The sequence below is a fragment of the Acanthaster planci genome, linkage group LG19, assembly GCF_054643075.1.
Source record: "Acanthaster planci isolate LZ-2023a linkage group LG19, COTS_SCS, whole genome shotgun sequence".
Lineage (NCBI taxonomy): Eukaryota > Metazoa > Echinodermata > Asteroidea > Valvatida > Acanthasteridae > Acanthaster > Acanthaster planci.
The window spans coordinates 9739309-9765116 of record NC_141795.1 but is presented as its reverse complement, the minus strand read 5'-3'; the positions used below and the strand labels follow the sequence as shown (position 1 = coordinate 9765116).

Here is a 25808-nt window from a genome sequence, read left to right as displayed (position 1 = left end):
GTGCTAGGTTAGTGCAAAGTTCAACCTTCCAATTCACAATGCACATGGAGTTGAAAAACTGTTAGTCACGTGCGCGGCCAGCCCCAGCACACACCACGTGCATGCATCAGTTGACATGTACTATGCATCAGGTAGTATGTGCCACAATATTCACACTCGCCCCCAGTGCTTATTACAATGATAATAGTCATGATGCACAGGTGCGAGGTTGAAAACATGAAGTACATGTACATACAAATCTGTGAATTAGGTCGTGCATAATGTGGTGTCAATCTCTTTGAGTAATCTTGACTTGCCACCAGGGAAAATATCGAGACCTCCAATATCCGAGACCGAGATCAAGACTGAGACCACTGAATATTGAGATCGTGACCGCCAAAAACGGTCTCTAGACGGGTCTCGAGATCTACAACACTGTTCTCTACTGACTGCAGCCACAGATGTTACAAAAATGACTACAGTTCTCCTTCGTATAAATGCATTTTTAATTCTCAACCATTATTTTAAACATACAGATGTTAAACATAAACCTGACTGAAATCCAAACAAGAAAATTCATACATTGACACACAGACAAAGCTTTTGGTATTTTAATCTAAGTCTACATGTGTAACAGCACCAATTCTAGGAATCTGCATAAAGTTGATACTTTCCAGCAGAAAAATAGTCTGCAAAATTTACCTCGTTCCTGACCTTTCCAAACAGCTTATTTCCACATTTTACAAGCTTTAATGTAAAAAATTTTGCTTATACAGTAAGTCTAATCACCCTTTATTTAATGGGTATAAAACTATAAATGGCAAGAACTTGTGACAAACAGAACACTTTAATGCTCACCTTTTGAGTCCAACATAGTGTGAAATTGTGACCCTTCAGTCCAGGTCTTATGACTAACATACAAACTTCAATGTATGGTAACTATCTGAACATTGCTTTAAGGTTAGATGTATTGAAAAGTATACTTTTAAACATTCAACTTGTAAATATTTTCCTGGCCAACTGAGGGCAGTGTTGCTTCAATCATGTCAATGTCATTCAGGGAAAACATGCACGTTGTTCAATGCGTGGGCTTTCTATTCAAACTGTGAATCCTAAAACATTTATGAGATTGTTTGCTCACTGGCTTATTGTGTACCTTTCCAATGATGAATCATCAAAGAAAATGCACTTCACACCAGCAATATTTCTTTTTGAAAATCCAGCAGTTTTTCATGCACAATGAGGTTTTCTTCCCAGGACATCACAGTTCGGCTCATGAATATGAAATGATGGCATAACAACCAAAAAGACAGCAAAATACCATTTAATATACCCTATATGTACATGTAGGTAAACAAAAATAGAGGTTCATTTGATGGTAATTGCATTGCAATGCCCTATAAATTAGTTGATTTCAAACCAAACCGGGAATCTCTGCTCTTTTGCCATTTCAGCAAGTCTTGGCTAGCTGAACACTCCTAGTCTAATATCCTGCACAAATGGAGTTTGGGGGAAAATGTACCGGTATACCATTGAAATAATTGGAAGGATATTAATGAGCTGTAAAACTAACCACTAGATCACACAGCTGGTCAAAGATACTGTATATGAGCAAACATGGCTTGAAACGAATCTTGTAACTTGCAGCACATGCGAAATAGGATGAATGTACACAACGGGACTTTTCTTGACACATTTGCAGCTTTAGAGTTTTACAGCTTCGGCTAAACTAACGTTTAAGACCAGCCAAGCACCTGTTTACTCCCTTATTAAAATCCACCTACATGTACAGCATTTGGGTTCAATTATGCAACATTTAGAACTGTCAACATGCTCTTGTCGCAAGTGCTAATAAATGCATGTTTCTGTAGGCACAATTTGGAGAAGACTGTCTGATAAAATTTACATTCTCAAGCAGACAAGGGGTAGGAAAATATTCTATTTACAATCAACCACAAAATGGTATCTACATGTATACAGCACCAGGATTTTTCAAAAACTATTTCAAAAGCAAGATAAACACTCAACCATGGACAAGACTTGACATAGACCAGTGACCATTGAAACGTGAATCGTAAAAAAAGCTTGCTCAGTTCAAGTTTTACATGTCCTGACCCCATTGATATCCCAAACTCTAGCAGGGTGAGGATATTTTTTAAGAAGACTGGAAAGTACTCGGCCAAGTACTTTTGTCCTAAAAGCTTAAGTTTTATTAAACAGTGATACCGCGGTAATTTGAAGTCGTGTTACTTCGTAAATCTTATCTTTGTGCATGTACCATCAAATGCCCATGTACTTCAGTTTTGTTCCCTCCTCTCTAGTTAAATGAGACCTTGGTACAGGTACTCAAAAGTATGTACATGTAACTATAACACTGCCTTTGTATAATTGGAATTGTTCAGTGTAAAAGTGGATCATTCTGTGAACAGGTGTAGCATCCACATGAGTGGGTTTGGAACTTGGACTTCAACCAAAAAAAGAGGAAATTTCAATCTCTACAAGACCTTGTACGATGTACAAGGCTTTTCAGTGGTATTAGTGTGAAAGGTTTTCAGCCATGTCAACTGATCCAAGAAGTTGCATGCCCGTAATCTTGGTGAATTTGGGTACGTTCTGGTCCATTCTGGACTTGCTACCAAAGACATCTCCACATTCACATCAAGTCCTGTGACTTGACTCACATAGCACGAATACTGCAATTTCAACTTATGAAATAAACCAGAAAGGAGAGTTAAGAAAACTATCACTACATTTGGCCAAATGTGACATTTCAAGACCTTCATCCTTTGAAATTATTGCTATCTCTTGTCAAATCAGCTCTTAGTCCAAATATGTTTGGCTTAAGACAAGGTGCCTAAATACCCAAAGTAATTCCACAGAAAATAAACATTACCAAAATGTCTAACTCAATACAAACAACATGCTACTTATACCTTGTGAAAGTAAATGTACTAGGGCTGGAAGTTTTGTAACTGAAGCAAATGGTCAAACATTCAATGATTTACAACAAACAAACACAGCATGATTTGGGTGGCAGATTTTGGCTAAAGTTGTAAAATTATCAAGTATTATGTGTTACACAATTCTGTTTCAGATTACAAATAAAGTATAATTAATGATGCAAAGCAAAACCAAAAAGCCAAACAATGAATTTGCAGTTAATAACAGCTTAATACTTGACATCTGGTGTTATACCACACTTGCGACGAAACTCTTGTCCATGTTCATGGATCCATATGTTGGACACTGACAAAGACAAGGAAAAAATGCGTGGATCTGTAACAGTCATACTGTCAACAAAGATTTATTCAAAAGCTCTCACTGAATAACAATCATTAGCTCCAATTTGGTAAAAACTAAAACCACAGTGCATTCACATCAGGGAATAACGCCTTAGCATAACCAGAGATAGGGGAATGGGCCCCAAACAGGAATAAATTATTTCAGATTTTCGAAAAAAAAGATGAAAGCATATTTTTCTTTTTTACTTACCTTACTTTTCAAAGTAAACCCCCCAAATTTAACCTACATGTAATCTCTCAGAAAGGCCATAATTTGTTAATAAGTTACACATTGTCCAAATTGTTTGGCCCCCTCCAAAACAATGTTGCCCCCCCCCCCGAGGTTTGGTTCTGGTGCGAGAAAGCACTTTATATTGCCAACAGACTAGACAGAGGCATGCGCTGTAGTCTGAGTGTCATCTGTAGTCCATCAGAGCCTATCTGAAACTGATATACGTGTAGGTTTTGATGTCATTTAGAGCAGAAATCTACTAAAGGCTGTTGATTGGTCAAAAGGTGTTCGCTGAAAAGATCAACTGACCAAAGCATTTTCGACCTGGGAAATCAGTGGTGGTTTTTGTAGTTTTGGATGGCAATTACATGTACACACACAAATACAGGCATGAACCAACGAAAGCCCAACTCCATGTGCGTGGCGTACGGTTGGATGTGAGCACAAGGCAGGGATTGATACACGTATGCTGCTTTTCTTTTAACATCACACTGTGGCCAAAAGTCCACGATACGTGCCTGCTGACTGGTCAAACTCTAGAGTTTCTTTTTTGCCATGTTGTATAATTAATCAGAAATGTGTAGGGTAAGGGTCTGCAAGCGCATGTCTGTAAAGGATGTACGGAGTTTCTATCGGTTGGACAGACTACAAAAACTGGCTATGCAACACCAACTACAAGGCTGCTCTTGCCCTTTCAAAAGTTGCTTGAGAGGCACCAAACTTGTAAGCTGAGCAAGGACCAACTAAGAAGGAGCCACAAGGATGCACTACATTTACAGTCTGGCTCCTTCACTATTTTTGCTATCAAAAAGCAAAATCTTTTCCATGCTAAGCAGAATTCCTTAGTCTGCGGTGCCATGAAACTGGCACCAAGAGTGAGGCAGCATTCCAGTTGATCACTTACCCCACTTGGAGCCCACTAAGACTGGACAGGCTGCATGTCTTGTGTCAAAATCACCCTCACCAGATGGGAAGAGATTGTACCAGAAGGCACCTGTGCCCTGCAGAGTAAAATGAGGTTAGAAAACAGGGTTTGTATTCCAGTTTCATAGAGGAGGTAGCACAACCCTGCAATCACACAGCGGAAAAATAGGCTCTGGTTGAATGCTTAGTTCAAAATGCCATCTAAATAAGATTGCAATCCAGGCTAAATCTCCCGATCCCCTGCCACCATCTCAATGGTGTTTCTCACTGTGCAGTCTGTGCTCAAGCTCAAGATAACAATGTTGACCAGGTGAAGGGGCACATGGGATAGTCTGAATCATATGTACATCCTTCATAGATCCTTGAGAGAATGTGTACATGTGCAGGGAGGGTATACGCTTATTGCCAATGTCCCATTAATTTCAGCTGGGACATCCACTGTGTGATTGTCTCAGCAGGGACAATAGATTGAAAGAAAGCACATTCATATCTGGATGGTACACACAAGCATACAGGCATGCGGGTCTGTTTAGTCTGGCAGAGTGCTGGGAAATTGCTGAGACAAATACATGTAGCTGCTACATGTTAAGTATCCTGTAGATTGGTTCAACGCATTCGTTCAAGTGACAGACATACTGACGATTCCCTCTTTAGCACAGGCGGATGCAAAAGAATTTTGCCCAGCGGTCAGAAGCACACACACCACCTGACCACTCAGTCAGAAATTAACAGACATTACAACGAACAGAGAGAATACTTTACCAAACTAAAGGGCTAAATGCGGACTATCAAATGCACAACAAACTGACTGGGATTCAAATACAGGAAACTTTGTGAGGAAGGACTTATGACTGATTTAAATTTGTGAAAGAGTGGCATTTTGCCTTAGACTATGGATAAGTATTGAAATAACCACTGTATTTAATTTCTTCATCTGCATCATATAAGCACGCATGTGATATATTGAGTATAACCACACACAATAACCATGGCGCAGTACTACATGTACCATACTTCACATCATTAATAAAGAGAGTCATTCACGTCCATTATTTTGGGTTTTGGATGGATCATCATTGCATTTTTCTTCAAAATACCCACGTAATGAGGGAATAAAACACATACATTGAACAGGATTGTTTGTTTCACATATCTTAGTGTGCCCTTCATGTCAAACTAATTTTAACAGTCGGGCACTCTTGGTGGTCTATTCATATGTAAAACATGAAAGGATTGTGGGTTGGAATACCAAGCAAGATTGGGCAAGTATTCCTGTGGATTGTTTTCCCCACAGGACTCAACGAGCAGTAAGTACACTGCACTTATCATGCATGTATATTTTCGAAAGATGATGACAGGAAAGGGCCTCCACATGGTATGTCAAGCACATATGAAGAAATTCAGACAACCCATGGGCTAAATCTTGTTGGGTAACCAGGGGTGAGATTGACCAATGATAAAAAGGGCTGAAAACAGCTGAAAAAAGGCATAAAGAAGCTGAACTGTGAAAATCTCCTATACTTTTGTACACAGTCAGTGAGGAAAAAAAGCTGAAATCCAAAACAAAAAACCTGAGATGAGCTAGAAGGCTGAGAAATCTCACCCCTGGTAACCCAGCCCTGACCCCCCCCCAACACACACTGTTTCTCATTGTGCGATTTGTGCTTTAGCTGAAGATAACATTGACCAGGGCAGTACGGAGCTCAGAGGGCTGTGCTTTAAAATAACGTCCCAAAGATTTTACCAGGATTACAGGACTAGACTACATTCACTTTATACATGCTTAAATCTGATGTTTTGTTCTTCAGAACTCAGGTTACATGTATGTTCTCAGCAAAATCAACACAGAACCTATGCCAAGCAATGTCCAATGACATTTTCCATGAAAGTTTGAAAAGTAAACCATTTTTCTTTTTTGGCTTTTTTTTTTCACTTGTACGGTCAGATCTTGACGATTAAGACATTGCAAATTCCTCAGTCCCTTGCTCCAAGACCCACTTGTATGATTCCAGACAATAAAATACAGGAAAAGAGATCTCTAAAAGTTGGTATTGGATCAGCTTCATAATCGAGACCTGCCTCAAGACCTACATCACTGACCAAAACACACTTGACAAGATTGACAAGCCAAAAGAAAAGTTTCTTGGTACCTTTTTAGGAAGAAGTCTAGCTCCCACCATGGGGAACACTGTAGCACCTCCTGCTGGTACATCGCTCATCTACCACAAAGAAATCATTCAGATTACCATCATTACAAGATTTTGGAGTTCCTCCAACCACTAAGCAAAAATTCCAGATTTTTTATCCATTATAAATGTTCTTTTCAGCTTCTGTATGTAAACTACTTTAAGTCTGGTTCAGTGGATTTGGCTCACGTAACAGTAAAATCCTTCCATTTATAAAACCATAAAACAACTTTAACTTCAAAAATCTTAGACTACTTCTTGTACAAAGTCTTTTTGCCATCTATCCTTGTGTAAACCATTTTGAAGGATTAAATCATTTTGAGACATCTGAAATCTCTCACTATCATCGTACAGATGCACTCTTTGTGACCTTGTGACGGCAAGAAAGAGACCAAATCGTGCTTCCCATTTTTGTGCTAATCCAAGTCTTACAGAAATTATCTTGGGTCAGGTTATCATACGTGTTTCGTCCAATGTGTGATTCGATCAGAAAGATATTAATACACACAACAAATGGTTGAGCCACCTGTCGTCATCTACTCTGTTGTGTAAAACAAAAGTACAGTATAATTACATTAACTGCCTAAAGAGGCCTATAGATGTAACTTTTCACATTTTGCTTAGAAAAGTTGAGTCAGTAAGAAAAAGCATTTTAGCCCCAAAGTTGGCCAGTCAACATTTTTCCCTAATGTCGCAGTGCTTTTTTTTTCAAGTGGTGAGAACCTGTTGTGCTTATTATCACACCAATTTGTGAGAAAAGGCATTACTGTTGTCGTGAAGTGCCCATTTTTCTCATAACAGGTCACCCCCAAAATGTGTACGTTTTCCACTGGCTAGCATAATGTACACAGGCAGGCAATTCATGTTTTGTACTTAATGTGTTATGAGTATCAATATCACACATGCACAGTTTCCCAAAGTTTAGGCATGGATAGCAGAATTCTCTGGGAATCTTCCCCATGCATCCCCCAAACCTTAGGCTCTTTGGGTTAAATAGATAATACAGAACCACCAAAACATGGTACAAACCGGTGCCACTATAAAGGAAGTCTTCCATTATCAACCAAGATGTAAGGTAAACGTAACGATAAGTCACAAACTTCATAAATGAGATACTTACATAGAAGAGCATAGTGGCAATACGATTACCAGTACCCAGGTCTTTAAATGCATTGGTTTCTTCTTTCTGCATTATGCCATCCAGTCGCCAGTATTGTATGGAAGCAATGTAACAGAATAGGGAAGAGCAAAGGTGGACAACTTACGTTTATCATTGTGACATATCAACCCAGTCCTCAGCCCTAACAACAGCTGCACACGGCACCATCTGATTTACATCTGATTATTTGATAGGTTTTGAAACCCTGACCCCATTTATTTTCATTTTGTGTCTATGTTGTTCAGCAATGGAAGGGACTCTGCTATTTACACTCCCAGCAGTTGAAGAATACATGTACATTGTATAATTTCTAATTTTCCATAGATTGAAACAATCTTTAATGGAATGATGACACATTTGAATGAACAGATGCTTAGGTGCATGTACCATAAAGTGTGAATATGATGGAATACTTGATCCAGATTGAGCCATGATGCAGCCAGATTGAGGACTGGGTGTGAAAGAGATGGAACGACTGTAAGAGGTCCCAGGGCAAAGAAGACCATGTTGCATTGGGGGCAATGTGTGCTCCATGTACATGTATACAGAACAGAAAACAACAAAAGAATCATGTGTGAACTGGAGACAGGTACAAGAATGAAAAAGCATTAAACCGAATCGGATTAACATGAGAAATAGGGTGCTGAATGTTGGAAATGGACAGTTCCCAGTTTCAGTCCTGTGAAATGAAAATACATTCAAAGGAGTGCTGTGAAATGAAAGTACATTCAAATTATGAACATTTCATCATGATGGAAGTCAATGAAAAATGAAAATTTGATGAACGTGTTAATAAAATAGCAATGTGTTAATAGTGGTCTGCAAGTTAAGTACCATTCATACATGTAAACGTTTTATGTAAAGACAGACACGTTTAGCGGACACAGAGTGTAAGCATTCTCAAGTTTTTGTCATTGGCATCAAGCACACGGCACACCCCCAGACAAAATGGAACTTGGAACAACACTGGGACCTCTGACAATCATTTGCATTCACCTTTGCATTTGTTTGCTCTTCCCCAATCATCTGGCAACTCTTGTGCACTGGGGGGGGGAGTCAGGAACAACACTGTCAACAACCCATACCTTGCACATTGTTTACTTACATAGAACAGCATAGTGGCTATTCTATTGCCAACTTGATAGGCATTGGGTCTCTGGAGGGGAAAAATCACAAGACAATACAGAAGACAGTAGGAGCTGGATCAGTCATCAATCACTCTGATTGAACTATTGTTGAACTTTTGCTTTCCCAGGGAAATAATCTACAAGAATACATCCTGAAAAGGGCTTTCTCTACAACAGTGCCACCACAAAAGCCAACAGCAAAGATATATGTTCATGTTTCAAATTATATAGCTATGGTAGTTTGCCAACATTTGGAATTGAAAATTACATTAGGTTTGTGTTTTGTTGACTGTCTGGATGAATGGTATTCAAATTTCAGACCACGATGGGTGGTAAAAGGAGCTGCTTTTCCTCAAGGCTTTTCTGCTTCTTTAATGCAGAGTGAGAGAAGACTGCCCTGGCAAAGCAAAGCTAGATTTCAGCCACGGCAGATTTTTCCATTTTACAAGAAATCATGTCTTTTAAGTTTTACATGCAGGCAATGACAAACATAATGCATCTTCAAAATGCCTACCTCAAATTTGTTGCAAGTTCAAATTATTTTTGTTCTGGACTGAAAGACAACTCATGTTGCTCTTTTTTGTTTCTATCCATGCCAGGAATCTCCTGCACTCATGCACATTAACAACAGACTGTCAATCAATGGGTACCAGCAAAGCACATATAAGAAGTAACAATCACACTTCACTCTCTGTATTCCAGAGACTTCCAACAGCAAGTCAAAACAGGAAATCAAAATATTAGTGGTGGATTTTTCCCTGATCGTGTCCAAACTAAATCGTGGAGATCCAATTATGCCTTGGTAATACTTCAAAACGATTGACTTTTACGTATCTGCCCGATGTACACTTTGTTTTGGTGTTATTAGGGTGAGACATAATGCACGTCAAAATATTCCACATCATGCACTTTCACAACTACGAATCTTTCTGTTTTCTTAGAAAAGGAACTGTAGATCTGCTTCAGAACTAAGGGGGTACTGAAGAATGACAGTGAAAATTCGTCTTTCCTTAAAGTCTCTCCCTTTTCCTATTTAATCCATAACAATGAAAAAAAAAATTATCCCAAGGTATTGTTAATTTATCACTCTTGCCCTTGCCGACCAATCGACAAAGTAATCTTATCAGTATGTATGATGAGAGTAATACATGTGTTTTATAAAGGGAAAACATTCATTCCTTCCTTGCTCTAAAAAGGAACTTGTGGGAAAAAAGACGAAAGTGTGATGCTGTCTGTCCTTCCATGAGATGTTATTTTCATTCAAATTACAAAATATAAAAATCCTTCGCTCAAATTTGGATATTTTTGTAAAATGAAATGTTCTAGCACTTGCTGGTACCTACCAGTTCATAAAGGGGAAACAATATATACACTGTACCACATACAAAGTCATTTGCAAGGCATCAGTGAGGTGAAAGGTTGGCAAAACAAAGGTAGGAAGAGCCAGTCAGCAATCTCAGCAAAGTCGTGTGCAAGGCTGGAATCACAAGGGAATTGCGGGCAGAAGGGGGAAGAACAAACAATGCATGGAAGCAGAGAAACTACTGAAGCACCAAGGAGAAAAAGGGTCACAAAAAGTATTGTTAGAAGAGGAGAACAAATTGGCAAATCAATCCATTTCATTTATGAAAATTGAACAGCTTCTTATCAGCAGGACAATAAACAGTGTTTGCATAAAAGTTAAACCACTTATTTAATACACTGGAGGATATGCTCCAATTTCTTTCACTATACACTGGAATGCAAGTTCACGTCCTCATTGCAGGGTTATAATATACCAATTAGATATACATGTACATGTACCATACTTCATGCCAACCAAATGCAATGAATCTGAGTGAACACAAGGAACATGTCCCATGTACAGTCAAAATTTGGTAACATTTTATGGAATTCACAGTTCTAAATCATTTGAAACCAACAGACACAAAGTGAATGAAAAATGGGTGAATGACTTTTGGAGGAATAAAACTGTACACTAATGTCATCATGTCTTGATATGCTCAACCTGTTAGACTTAACAGGCGGAAAGAAGCGTAAAGATGAAACAACCTTTGTGACCGTTGTAAGGGTCTAAAACACGTACAGTCGACTCTCGTTATTACAAAATCCACGGGACCCAGTGAAAATATTTATTGTACAGTCTCCTAAATTAACTGTGTGCAGAGCACAGCGCACTGGCTCCTGCTCTCAGGTTCACTACATGCACAGATCCTTCTGTGTATGCAATACAAGTGTGGCAAAACCCAGGCTCCGTGCTGAAGACTGTGACAGTCTATAAGAACAAGTCCGGACAAGCTGCAGTCAGGATGGTCCTAGGGCAATAATTCCTTTGGAGACTGTCTGTCACCGCACGTAACACTGTTTCCAAAATGGACAACGCGCAGGACGAACGTGGACTGCCAACTACTACATACATAGCAGGCGAGGGCACACTACCTCTTCTTCTGAGTAAAACTTTTTAATTCCTTTTCAATCAGACTTGGTTGACCTTTATTCATGATTTATTAGGGGTGAAGAGAGAAAGAGAGTTCCTTAAGGAAAATGGGTTCCTCGAGGGAAGGAGGTTAATCCTTAAAGATGAGGAAATTCCTTAACCCTAACCCCCTAAGCTCCTGCACTAGAAAGCATACTGAACCTCACAAAATCCAACAGGTTCATGTACTTGTCTATGTACTTGTACATGCAGGTTAGTGTACCAAACCTGATAAACTCCAACAGAATGAGCCTGTTGGAGTTTGAGTGATATGGTATGGATGGGTCTATGCAGTATAGGATGACTTGCACTGAACAGTACCAAACCTGACAAAATCAAGCATAGTCCAACAATTGGTACAGCAAGCCAGACACTGCACACAATGAACCCTGTGTGTCCCAACTCACACAGAATCCAACACCATCTCTCTGGGCCTTTCATCCCAAGTCTCACAAAATTCAACAACAAGTTCCTCAGGTACGGTACCAAACCTGCCAAAACCTCACAAAACCTGCTGTTGGAGAATGGCAGGTTTTGGGCAGTTAGGGTTAAGGGAAGGGGATTCCCAAGACAATCCTCGTTAGTTATTCTGAAGGCAGATATCAATCCTCTTGAGAACTTGATCCTCCAGAGCAGTGAGACAGTTGTCAGGCCTTAGCATTTCAGGAGTAATGAATCGGACAGGGGTTCAAGGGAAGGGAATTCCTGAAGGGGATTGGATTCCTTAAGAGGGGGAATACCTTAAGGAAGGGAATTCCTGAAGGGGATTGGATTCCTTAAGAGGAGGGAACACCTTAAGGAAGGGAATTCCTGAAGGGGATTGGATTCCTTAAGAGGAGGGAACACCTTAAGGAAGGGAATTCCTGAAGGGAATTGGATTCCTCAAGAGGAGGGAACACCTTAAGGAAGGGAATTCCTGAAGGGGATTGGATTCCTTAAGAGGAGGGAACACCTTAAGGAAGGGAATTCCTGAAGGGGATTGGATTCCTTAGGAGAAGGGAACACCTTAAGGAAGGGAATTCCTGAAGGGGATTGGATTCCTTAAGAGGAGGGAACACCTTAAGGAAGGTAATTCCTAAAAGGGATTGGATTCCTTAAGAGGAAAGAACATCTTAAGGGAAGGGAATTCCTAAGAGAAGGGATTGTCAATAAACCCTACTCTTTAATCACATTTTCCCAAAATACAATTTGACTAAGACAGATTAATGCCAGGCTTCAGGACATTCTAGTTGGGTGATACTACAAATAACCTTGGAGTCTTTGGACAAGTTCTGAATAAACAACAGCCAACACTGTTCCGACACTAGGTCTTCAAGTCGCAATTTTTAAAAGACATTACAAATCTCATAACAGAGAGTAATAAAACAATCTAAACTGTTCCATAACTTTTGGGACTAGCAAAACTTAATAAAAGTAACTAGCACTTGCATGTATATGTAAGTAATAATCATGACAATTTAAAATGCAGCGACACACTCACATGTCCGTACCCTCAACTTGTCCCAACCAGCCGTCGATAGCTGTGAGTGGTCGACGCAACTCCAACTCTCCATCTGGTCTCGGGTCGGCGTCTCCCACATTACAGCAAGCTCTCTACTCAACTTGGCGCGCATGCTTTATGTAAAGGTTTCTAAAAATACCACCAAACGTATAGCATGCCAAGTCCAACAGAACTATGGCAAAGAATCATTTCATTACGCTGTGCACGCAGTGTACATTGTATGTACTGATACGTGACTGTGCGTGATGTCCGAAAAATTCTAAGAATGCTCTCTAGGGTCTGATCCATCAAATACAATGTGAATTTTGGTAATAAACATTAATTTTAACCCATTAGGGACAACACGTATACTCGTTGGATTCAGAATGGTTAGGGTTCATGTTATTTTATAAATATGAAATGTATGTAAGACAAATGAAATAAAACGCCAAGACCAGTCTTAAAACACAAAGACCAGTCTTAAAACACCAAGACCAGTCTTAAAACACCAAGACCAGTCTTAAAACACCAAGACCAGTCTTGAAACACCAAGACCAATCTTAAAACACAAAGACCAGTCTTAAAACACCAAGACCAGTCTTAAAACACCAAGGCCAGTCTTAAAACACCAAGACCAGTCTAACGTAATTTATGTCTGAGGAAAAGTCTACATACCAACGGCAGGAATGCCAAAACTAATGACCAACTGGTAAGTAATCTTTCCTGCACAAATTGTGTCACGGAGAGACTTTTTACAGTCCATTCATTTTGTAATGTTCAGTGTTTTCTTTTGGGCATGTGGTTGGAAATTCCAAATAATTATGAACAACCACGAGTGCATATCGTCAACGTGTCCGAACTTACATGTACATGAAGCTTGCAGGTATGTGATCCAGAATTTATAAACACTCGTTATAAATAGGTTGCCAACAATGCTTTTTTGGCAACAGAATCACAGAAACCTTTTGTGGTAAAAAGAATTTCGTACTGTGCAATTTCACTGTAACAGATTTTCTCCCCATAGGAATGTGCATTATTTCGCTGAGACTGACAATATATGTTATAACTGGAATTTCACCATTACTGAGTTTGTAATAACGAGAGTCAACTGTATATCTACGTGTAGACATTTATGATGACATTTTTCAGCGATCAAACTTAAAAACTCTTCATTCAACAGCACACGTGAGGGTTATTAGGGAGCTTTGCCATGCACAGGTATGCTGTTAATTGGGAAGTGGATGAAAACAGAAGTTCAGTGGGTACTCACCCTGGCAAAATCAAAGTGAGGTTCATAATGCCCACCAATGCCATAATTTACAACCTGAAAAATGGATAAAAATAACATCAACGTGCAGCTCAAACACCAGGCCAGTCGACACTGAAGCAATCAAAACAATAATATTGAGAAAAAACAAATCATGAGGATGTCGGCTGTATACCAAAGGTCAGATTGGTCAACTCTACGACATGATACATGTAGATATTGCCGTTACTAGAAAATGTCGGCTAAACCTCATACAACCCAACGTGTGATGGTTCTGTATTCAAGCTAAAGATGGTCTTGTTCCCCTACCAACCTGCAGTTCTTCTGCTGTTGCAAGCTCCAATCCTGAATAGTCAGATACCCTGCGTCTGATGGAAGTCACCATGGGGTCCAGATCTTCTCTCAACCAAGCACTTTTACTGATGCGATAGTCTGCATATTCCAACTTGCCGGTCACAGGGTTCTGAATCGTGGCTCGGTTTAGCTTTGGATTAAATTTTCAAAGCAGGATTACATCTATTATCACACATGCATTTCTGCATATTTTTAATATGTTTTAATTTTTAATGAATTGAATTTTAATATTTGCATGTCTTTATTTTGATGAGAATTTTTTGAATGCCCTGAATTTTTTTAAGAATTCCCTGTTAGAAGGCAGTTATTTAACAAACATGGAATACCCTGTCTGAAGCTGCAACAAATACACATACATACATATAAATACTGCTTTTCCACACAAGTTTACTGAGTCACTATTCTCTCACAATTTCAATATAAAAAAATGAAGAGAAGATACTAGCACGTCCCAATTCATCCTCTGCTTCTGAGACAGATTTCAAGTGGATAGCGGCCCAACACTGATCTGGCAATGCAAGCATGACTGTGATTGTTTATAAGTTCACGTTCCCTAGTTTAACAATAAAGCAACACAGTAAATGGAGAACAGACTGTGTAATGTTGTGAGATAAACGAATGAATCATTTCATATAGACCAGCCCAATTACATGCCATAACTGCGGAGGCACCACACCCACACGCACATTCTTCCGCTTGACACATGTGCATTTGACAAATCACGACACCTGATTGGTGGAAAAGGTACATGTAAGCACCGCAGTAATGGCTTCTAATTCTGGTTATCAAATTACACTATTGAGGATTTTCAGTCACCATGATTTTTGAGGGTCAGTGTTCAATTTACACATCCATGCACAGAAACGCACACGCCTTGGAAGTCTCTCAACCTTCTGGCATACATGAAATTGCCAATAGAAATACACAGCTTCAAAAATAGACGCGCTTCTACGGACATGGCACACTTCCTGAATGCCTTCGCCCGTCATGTTACGTCACATGAAATCCTCTGTTGAGACTTTGAAGGAGCAGATGACATGGACAGAAACAAGTTGGTTCCGGACCGGTACATACCCTTGGAGCAGCTAGCTCTTTCACCTTAGCAATCTCCCTGTCATCCAAAATGTCATGGTATATGATCAGTCTGGGATGATCGAAGACCACTTCCTCCTTAGCTGGTTGTAGGTACAGGCGAGGGTTGTTGTAGTGCTGGTAACGACACTTCAGAACACGTCGGTTCTTAGGAATCTGTAACATAAATTTAAAACTCACATTTATACCTATATTCACGAGGACTGTGGAAGTTTATGCAAGCTTTGGCATTTCATTCAACACCAAAGACACTATCAGAAGCCTGAATTATTTTCTCATTTTCCAAAAATATTGTAACATTAGTTTGGACTGGAATAATAGAATACTTTGATTGAGGTGGATTTGCAGATATTGTATGCTTGGCATCTTACGGTACCTTGACTGAGCCTGGATCTCCACGGCACAGGGCTTCATAAGCTTGTCTCTCTGGGGATGTATTTGGACCCAGATCTTCCGGTTTCTTCTCAGTCTCATCAACTTCTACCCATCCTTCATCGTCATCTTCGTCCTCCTCAAATTCACCTCTGGGCTCTCTCTTGGATATGTGGTACTCAAAGTAGCGTTTGTTGCTGTTTCCACGTTCATGCTCTGGGTCTAACATAAAAACAGAAAAAACAAAGTACACAATAATAAATCTGTTCCCTCTGTGTTACAGTCTTTAAAGGGATAATGCATACTTGTGTTTCAAATAGTATTACACTTAAATGTAAGGCACTAGTCCTTAGCCACTAAAACAATAACAATAATGGATATTCATAACGCGCCGGTTTCCGCCGTGAGGGATGCTCATGGCATAGTACAATCAGGAAAACAAAACCATAAATTGATAAGAAATTAATTTGCAGTAAACAAAGAAGTGAGCTTACAGTGTAATCAAATTCTACCCAATACATGTCTGTCTGCTTAAAAATCACTGCCCACTTCAATGCAGAAACTGGTATTAACTTAGCTTTGCAATTCTGCATAAGTGTCATATACATATGCATGTACATAGGCATCAAAACTCCAACCATTCTCTTTCCAACATACAGTGTACATGTATTTCATGAATGATTCTTTCTTTGTTGACTTCAGTAAGTCTTTATTCCACAATATTTCTGAAAAAGGGAGGCTGCGAAGATACCGGTACATGTATCAGTCTGTTACCATGGCAACATACTGCTTCAGCTGATCCTTACCATATACATATACATTTACATGTATACGGCACATGTAAATTTAAAGAAGAAAAGAAAGATCCCTTTGATAGCGGGACACTTCTAACAAAGAAAAAAGCACTGGTGTTCAGGTCCAATTTACCAGTACATATACCCGGTACATGTAAAATGATGTTGTGTCTAGGCTTGATATGTTGTGTCTGGGCTTGATAGGTTGTGTCTAGGCTTGATATGTTGTGTCTAGGCTTGATAGGTTAAGTCTAAGCTTGATATGTTGTGTCTGGGCTTGATAGGTTGTGTCTAGGCTTGATATGTTGTGTCTAGGCTTGATATGTTGTGTCTAGGCTTGATATGTTGTGTCTAGGCTTGATAGGTTGTGTTTAGGCTTGTTATTTTGTGTCTAGGCTTGATATGTTGTGTCTGGGCTTGATAGGTTGTGTCTAGGCTTGATATGTTGTGTCTAGGCTTGATATGTTGTGTCTGGGCTTGATAGGTTGTGTCTAAGCTTGATATGTTGTGTCTAGGCTTGATATGTTGTGTCTAGGCTTGATATGTTGTGTCTAGGCTTGATATATGTATGTTGTGTCTAGGCTTGATATGTTGTGTCTAGGCTTGATATGTTGTGTCTAGGCTTGATATGTTGTGTCTAGGCTTGATAGGTTGTGTCTAGGCTTGGTAGGTTGTGTCTAGGCTTGATAGGTTGTGTCTAGGCTTGATATGTTGTGTCTAGGTTTGATATGTTGTGTCTAGGCTTGATATGTTGTGTCTAGGCTTGATATGTTGTGTCTAGGCTTGATATGTTGTGTCTAGGCTTGATATGTTGTGTCTAGGTTTGATATGTTGTGTCTAGGCTTGATATGTTGTGTCTAGGCTTGATATGTTGTGTCTAGGTTTGATCATGCTAATGCCCTTTTATATGGCATAAGGGGTGATCTTATGAATCAGCTTGAACGAGTTCAAAATACAGCTGCTAGAATAATTACTGAGACAAGTAGACGTGATCATATTACACCCATTTTAGCTCAACTTCATTGGTTACCTGTTTGCCATAGGGCGGAATATAAAATTTTATTGATTGTTTATTAAGCACTTCATGGACTAACACCAAGTTATATTAGTTCTTTGATCCAGCAGTACTGACCATCTAGGGCCTTGCATTCTGCAGATCAGTTCCTCCTGTCCGTTCCAAGAACTTAGACAAAAGGTTTTGGAAATAGGTCTTTTCAACCGGTGGCTCTTGTTCTGTGGAACGCAATCCCCCTTGGCGTTAGGTTGTCCGAATCAGTTGGTTCATTCAAAAAATCTCTTAGCCACTTCCTGCCGGGGACTCTAGATCGTATGCTTTATATGCGTGGCCGGGGTCTCCGAACTCGGACAAAGGGAAAAGGGCCTTGTAACAAAAGACCGTACTCGGAACAAAAGACCAGGCTGCTGGGCATTACCAACATTTTTTCACTCTCAAAAGTGGAGATAATCCTGCCTTGTTTTGAAACAGTATACCACAGTTTGGGGCATTTAGAGCGAGCGGATTACCACCAGGGACAAAAGCACTCCACCACCGAAGCGATGAGCCACACAGCACCGCTGCATGCTAATCTGGCTCCTATTGGAAAGAGGTCAGCAGCACACTGAGCCAGGTTCGCGAACAAAATAATATTATGTAACACCACAAAAACTGGGCTAAATTTACAAGACTGCAGGCCTGGCTGAAATACTCAGGCATCAATAGTTTTTTGTCTGCCTGGCTAGAGTGGACACCAGACGTGCCTTCGCGTGTTTGTAAATGTCCAGTAAATGAAGATAGGAATTTTCAAAGAATTTTGAAAACAGAAAAAAATGATAAAAATCCCGCCCTAGCATCATCAACATTAATAAATGCCCCGGCAGGAAGTGGTTAACATCTCTGAATGAAGAGATGATGATGTGATTATGTTTATCTCTTCTATCTCAGAATGAAGTTAAAAGTGATAAAAATTAAATCAACAGACCTTTATTTTTGAAAACTACATTTCAGACACAATTCAAGGCCCAACTTCTCTGAATTTAACTTATGAAGGACCTTTCTCTGTACTTTTCTAGGGAATAACGGCTTATACATTTACGACACTTAAAGTTATCACTGCCAAGTTTTGAACAGAGGTGCGTTATTCGATGGTTAAACCTTTGCTTTTCCTCTTCCAAATGTTTACAAGGCTGCAGGCCTGGCTGAAATACTCGGGTGTCAATGAACGTCACCTATCAACTTAGAGTAGTGCCTGAAGATTACTTCGTGCAGCTATAAACGACCGTTAAATGAAATGATGAATTTTTGAAGGATTTTGAAAACGGAAAAAATGATAGTCATGCCGGCCCAGCATCATCAACATTGAAAAATGCCCCGGCACAAAGTGGTTAACAACATTTTCACTTAAAACAAGAAAGCTTCAATTAGTAAATATGGTCAAATACAATGTACATGTACAACTGACCAACCACAACGGTGACCACTGCACTCACCAATAGCCAGCAACTGGTCTGTGTATGCCAAAGCTTGGCCAACATCACCATTCTGCAGACAAAGTGAAACAAATAATTAGATAGACTACATGTATGTTAGTAACACTGAGAAAAAGGTTGATGTGACTTGATGAAACACCTACATCTAATGGCAATAAAAAGCTTCTTATACTCAACACCAAAGATTAATTCCTTTCAAATGGGCTAAAAGGGACCAGGTAATCAAAAAAATTCACAAAAATCTTTGACATTGCACCTTTGTGTCACAATCAAACATGTATTTCTAATTTTAGTTTTGATATTTCCGGATATATCTGTATTTTGGGGCCTTTTGGGGTTTGACAGTAACATGATTATATCCAAACATAATACCACGCTCAGAAAACCTGAGCTACCGTACATGTAGTTCTTTACTGTCAGAATTCTAATCCAATCCAGTCAGTTGCATGTATTTGTACAAGTCTTCCAAATAGTTTTCTAAAACTTGTACATGTATACATGTAACAGTATACATCTGATAAATGGTATATGGACAGTTTCACGAGTAGTGTGGTTTGACAATACTTTCACGAATAATAGGATTATACTTCAGTACCATGTAAAATATGAATGAGAGGTAATCTAAGATATCAGCCTTGTCCACGGTTGTGTCGGGACTGTCCTTCCTTCCTAATCTATCCAATGCCTCCAGCATCCATAGTCTTGAGTGGTAGAAATCATTGGCATTGTAGGCAATGCGGCCAACCTCAAAACATTCATGTGCTGTCAAAACAAAGACAAAACAAATATCCGAATGTTTGATTGTCAGTTCACTAACAACTGCAAAAACTAACCAGGGATTGGGTAAAATTATACTGAAAGTGAAGAATTCAAGGCTGATTACGGGGATAATAAAAAGCACACGGGTGACATACATGTGTAACACACCGTTACCGGTCTATGGCAGTATGGGGCCATTTTGCATTTCACAGTATTGACATTTTCAAATTGAGTTTTGGCACTTCTTATAGGTACGGTATGTATCAATGCCTCACCTTCCTAGGATGTACAGTACATGTACATGTATGTACAGTCTCATGTACAGTGTATCGTACATTACTTGAAAGCTGTTTACAATGTACACTACACATGTACATGTACACCCGTACAGTACAGTTCCAAACACCCATTTCCCACTGTCTAGCAATAGTATACACATCCATGCATCTACATGTACATGTATAGGGATGTAGTTTGCAGTACATGCAATGACCCTCAGGCTCAGTCATAGAAAGGGGGACTTATTAATAATGAGGATCAGTTGCCGCAAACCATCGGACATAATACACCAGATCATGACAATCAGTACATTGTACATGTATATTTTACTGATCCTGTACGGTACATGTACTTGAACACATTTACAGGCTTTTGAGCTCGACCAATGACCATGAAGCTTGGGAAGAGATGTTTGGGATGTTTACAAGTGTCGTGGCACTGGACTCACATAAGAACAAGTACCGTACTGTACCCATGTCATGTACAGTATATGTACCTGTGTATTTAATGCCCACAGGGGATACCGGACATTTGTGACAGCCTCAAAATAAGTTTTGAGTTGACATACAGTGGGCCCTTTAATCCAGAGAATATCACAGTCTACACATACATGTACATGTAATTGATGGAAACATCACCCAGTAATGCAGGGCTATTGATGGAAACATCACCCAGTAATGCAGGGCTATTGATGGAAACATCACCAAGTAATACAGGGATTAGACTTCAGTACACATTTACCGCTAAGACATGCAGTATCCTACTTTCCATCTGAGACCATAAAGTCAATGGGTCAAATCAAGGTTTCGTGTACATGTAATACAAATGTAAATATATAGATGATACATGTATGTAAAGTTCCATGCTACAAGTGCATACATGCCTATATATGTATGTACATGTATGTCGTACATGTACATGTATGTGACTACTTGTGCATGCACAAATACACATGAACGCATATTTAAGCATAAATTAATCACTTCATTAGTTCAACCTAAAATGTGAAATGTCAATTTAATGCCACAGGCCTTTTCTTTGACAGCAAAAAGCCACATGTACATGTACCTTTTGAGTATATAATGCACCATTTGAAGCAAGATATGGGACGGAGAGAACCCCCCCTGCCTTCGTGTTGGTCATTGTTTGATCGGAATCTCAGGAATTCTTTACAGACTTCTAGGGGGGATGTGTTAGGTAACAATAGTCTAGAGTGTATATAGGATTGGACAGGTGTAAGGGGGGTACCCCTCCATCCCATATCTTGCCTGGTGTATAATGCACACCAGTACATGTATGTACATGTATACCAATATACCGGTACACTTTAGTCTCAGCCTTCAACAAGACAGTACGTCATGTACATGTACTTCACTCTGAGTTGTAAATTAAAATAAGGTTCAATATTTCTCCTTTTTTTTACTTCAAGTTCCTAATTTGCAACTGTTTAGTGTGAAGAGTACATGTACTACCGCACTCCTTCTGGAGTCCAATTTCAGCAAAAATAGTGGCATTTCTGTCATTTCTGGTTGGGAGTCACTCAGTTGCAACTGGTCGGTGTGAAGTGTAATGCTACTGCACACTTTTTGGACTTTCCCTTCTGGAAAAACGGCCTTGTGCTGTTGGCCTTGGAAATTCCTCCTGGAATCCAATTCTGGCAAGAACACTTGCATTTCTCTCATCTTAACTTGGAGTTACTCAGTAGCGACTGTGTACTGCGGCAGACACTTTGGACTTTCCATTCTGAACTCTTAAGCCTGCCCATCTGTGAGGACAAGATGCCGCAGCCCAAGCGGTAGGCTTCGCCTCCAGCAAAATTCTGTGATAGTCCCCCTGACATGCCTACTACACTCCAAGGAAATGGAAACAAAGCCGGAAACCCTCCACAGGGCAGCCAGTAGCCCCGGAACCGATGGAGCCTGCAACAGCTCCAGCCGGAGGACAGTTTATCCTACGGAAGGAGGACTCTCACAGTGGAACATGTAGCAGTAAATGTACTTCAGTACCTATTACTAATGGTCCTGGTTTCACCAGTGCCAAAAAGCCTAGTAGTACTAGCCCAACTTTGAGCGTGTCAGACACTGTGACAAATGTGGGAGCCCCAACCCCACCTTTGCTACTTGGTTCTTCCACCCCTCTAGGGTATCACGTACCACTTTCAACTAAGGAAAAGATATGGAACAGTTCTTATATAGATTTTGCTCTTCTGTATAATGATGTACATGTAGGTGCAGCTGTCCTCAGTAAAACCGATGACAATGGATTCAAACTGGTGGTCGAGGGCAACCAAATGGTTGTCTGTAAGGCCTCTTTCATACATAACATGAAACTTGATTCTGTAGATAAGTGGGCATCTGGCATCTTCAATACTTTCATGGCGATCTATGTGGTGTGTCATTCTAATCGTACAACTGAGCTACTTAAGTATGCAGAAACGGTGCGTCAGGCAGCCCATCAGTTTCCAGGTTTTCTGTTGGCAAAATTATGATGAACAATTCTGTCTTTGCCAAGAACACGATCCATCTCGGTCATGGGGGGCAACTGATACTGAGTTATGGCTGACTGTTGCTGCAGCTAACAGTCTCCTCCGTGGTGGAACACACACATTGCAGCGCCTACCTAATGATAAGGTTTCTAACATGTCATCAAAGGGGGTGTGTTTTGCATTCAACGGGATGTATGACTGCCATTTCCGCACCTGCAAATACTCACACAAATGTAGTCGATGTTCCCGCCCTGGCCATGGCGCTTACACATGTAGAGTAGGTGCTGCGTTGCATTCAGGAACTCCACACTGGTGGCGCAAAGATGGCTAACCAAGAAAATCTGCATCAGGTGACACAGATCAAAACACGCGCAAACAGGGCCAAGCCAAGGTACATCAGGTGAAGGGTCCAAAGTACCCTTTACGGGTTCAACTTCTTTTCGTTCCCCCAACACCAATTAACACTTGTGTTCTGCAGAAGTGGCTGAAGGGTTATCCAAATAGGGAAGATGCTGCTATTTTAGAGACGGGGTTTTTATCTGGTTTTGCTTTGCAATACAATGGCCCTAGATGTAGCCGTCAAGCTGACTGCCTTTTATCTGCAGCAGCCAGACCAGACGTGGTGAAGGAGGAACGTGCAAAAGAAATTAGCTTGAATAGAATTGCTGGTGCATTTGAAGTTCCTCCTTTCTCCACCTTGCAATGCTCCCCTATTGGGCTAGTACCTAAGCATGAGCCAAATTCATGGCGCCTCATTCATCATCTCTCTTTTCCCTTTGGGGAGTCTATAAATGACTTCATTGACAAAGTCGCAAGCACAGTTAATTATGCACCATTTGATGAGGCAGTCGATTTGGCCATGCAAGTCGGACCTGGGGCATAGCTAGCAAAATCTGACATCAAATCCACCTTTCGGTTGCTTCCTGTTTCCCGTAAGGATTATGATTTGTTGGGTTTTACTCTTGATGGCAAATACTATTATGACAAGGGCCGATGGGCTGTTCCATTTCCTGCTCCCTTTTTGAAAATTCAGCACATTTTTAGAATTTAAAGTGAGGGAGATAGCCCACTAGTCACCCACTATCTGGATGATTTCCTTTTCATAGGGCCAAGTTCAGTTTCATGTGCCACACTTGTAGGCGTCTTTGATTCGCTTTGTGCAGCGTTGGGTGTGCCAATTGCACAAAAAAAACAGAAGGCCCCCTTCAGCAGATAACATACTTGGGTCTTGAAATTGACACAAAGCGCAGACAAGTCCGTGTCCCCCTTGCCAAGGTGCATGCTCTACAGGACAAGCTGCACATGACGCTATGCAAAAGCAAAGTTACGCTAGTTGAGATGCAGTCCTTAATTGGATCCCTTAATTTCATCTGCAAAGCAACTGCACCACGTCGTGCTTTCATGGGTTGTCTCATTGCATTGACCCGAGGAATCCATGCGGCTGCATCACAAAATTTGGCTAACCAAAGGGGCCAAAACAGACCTTATGATGTGGATTACATTTCTAAGCCATTATAACGGGGTGTCAGCCTTTGAGGCACAGGAATGGCTCTCAAATGAGTCACTGACCTTGTACACGGATGCAGCAGCGTGCATTGGTTTCCAGGCATGTTTGGGTGATAACTGGTTTCAAGTCAGGTGGCCGCCTGAGATTGTCAAAGACCCCCTCCCCCCATGGCATTCTTGGAATTTTACCCGATCATGGTGGCAATCAAATGCTGGGGACAATCACTAGCAAACCAACAGGTGTTATTTTATTGTGACATCATGGCGGTACTTCTCATAATTAATGGTCACACCTCTCAATGTGAGAAGATTATGCATCTAGTTAAACTCTTTCTCCTGGATTGTTTAATATTTGATATCCAGTTTAAGGCAGTTCACATGCTTGGGGCAACCAATGACATTGCAGACACTTTGTCCCATTTCCAGAACGCTGGAATGCTTTTCTGGAGTTTAAGTTCGGCTAAAAAGGGGTTTGCCGGATTCTGCTTTTGAAATAAGGGAATTTGTGGCATGGTTATCTTTGAAGAATTTTGCACTGGCAACAATCACTTCTGAAATAAGGGAATTTGTGGCATGGTTATCTTTGAAGAATTTCGCACTGGCAACAATCACTTCTTACATTTCTGGGGTGGGATACTACCATAAAATTAAAGGATGGACAGATCCTACTAAAGACTATCTGGTATCAAAACTAATGGAAGGTTGCCGCAGGGAGCGGAGATCTGCTGACATACGCTTGCCAGTCTCATTGCCTGTCCTTGCCCAGATTATTCAAGCGTTCTCCCATGTACATGTATGTGGAATAAACCAGCCCATTAGTAATGCCTCATTAACTTTAATTTGGCCAGAGTAAATTAACTAAGAGTTTGAAGAAGGCATTTCTCATTTTGTTACAGGCGACAACTTTTCCCCTGAGTAGTGCAACAGGGGAGAAGAACCGTTCTTTCCTTCTGTATGTTCAAACGTTGGATAAGAACAGTGCCTGCAAATAGTGTCACATGTTCATCTGATGTACACAGGTTTTCTATGATGTATTCTGGCACACTCTCTATTTAATAGTGATTTTGTTTTATTTGAAAGGATAATTGGTTCGGTAAAATACCGCCAGCCCAAAATGTAACAAGTTTACATTTATGATAATTGTGCATTAACGAGTTGACGGTATTCACACTTAGCCCTGTAGGCTGCCCCCATTTGCATTGAGCTGTGGTGCTCAGTGAGCTTTTGGTGCTCAGAGCTGATGGTGCTCGTGGGCTTTTGGTGCCCACACTATGCAGGGGCTTGGTTGTAAAAATAAAGTTAACTGTGATACACAGTTGTACAATCCTCAACCATGAGGACTAGGAACAAATATGAGAAATCTGCATTTAATAAATTTGGCTGAGGCGTGTAGTCACACAGAACTGCATGGTGTATGGTGGGGTTTTTTTATTTCTCGTCTGCTTATAACCTATCCATATACCTGTACAGTGGTATAACAGGCAAGCTTTACTTTTCCTTTTGTTCCACTACTTTAAGAGTGGATGTTGTTTTAACGGATTTTCCCAGGGAAAAAAAACTCAAGGCAAA

The 25808-nt window shown here is 40.3% G+C and overlaps 1 protein-coding gene across 6 annotated transcripts in view; it reads right to left on the bottom strand.

Annotated features, from left to right (window-relative positions):
* Nucleotides 1-461: 461 nt before the first annotated feature.
* Nucleotides 462-25808, bottom strand: part of LOC147796010 (prolyl 4-hydroxylase subunit alpha-1-like) — a 52120-nt gene continuing 26773 nt past the window's right edge. For 3 of the 6 annotated variants that reach the window (XM_087129943.1, XM_087129947.1, XM_087129948.1), the window contains exons 5-15: nucleotides 19806-19972; nucleotides 19211-19262; nucleotides 15934-16151; nucleotides 15540-15713; nucleotides 14425-14595; nucleotides 14115-14168; nucleotides 8867-8917; nucleotides 7723-7788; nucleotides 6567-6635; nucleotides 4397-4493; nucleotides 462-3225 (exon numbers count right to left, since the gene is read on the bottom strand). In XM_087129943.1, the coding sequence (XP_086986069.1) occupies nucleotides 3149-3225; nucleotides 4397-4493; nucleotides 6567-6635; nucleotides 7723-7788; nucleotides 8867-8917; nucleotides 14115-14168; nucleotides 14425-14595; nucleotides 15540-15713; nucleotides 15934-16151; nucleotides 19211-19262; nucleotides 19806-19972 (1196 nt within the window). In that variant the 3' untranslated portion in view covers nucleotides 462-3148. Of the gene's footprint in view, nucleotides 3226-4396; nucleotides 4494-6566; nucleotides 6636-7722; nucleotides 7789-8866; nucleotides 8918-10438; nucleotides 13568-14114; nucleotides 14169-14424; nucleotides 14596-15539; nucleotides 15714-15933; nucleotides 16152-19210; nucleotides 19263-19805; nucleotides 19973-25808 lie in introns of those variants that run through there. The other 3 variants (XM_087129945.1, XM_087129944.1, XM_087129949.1) reach the window with 3 other exon arrangements.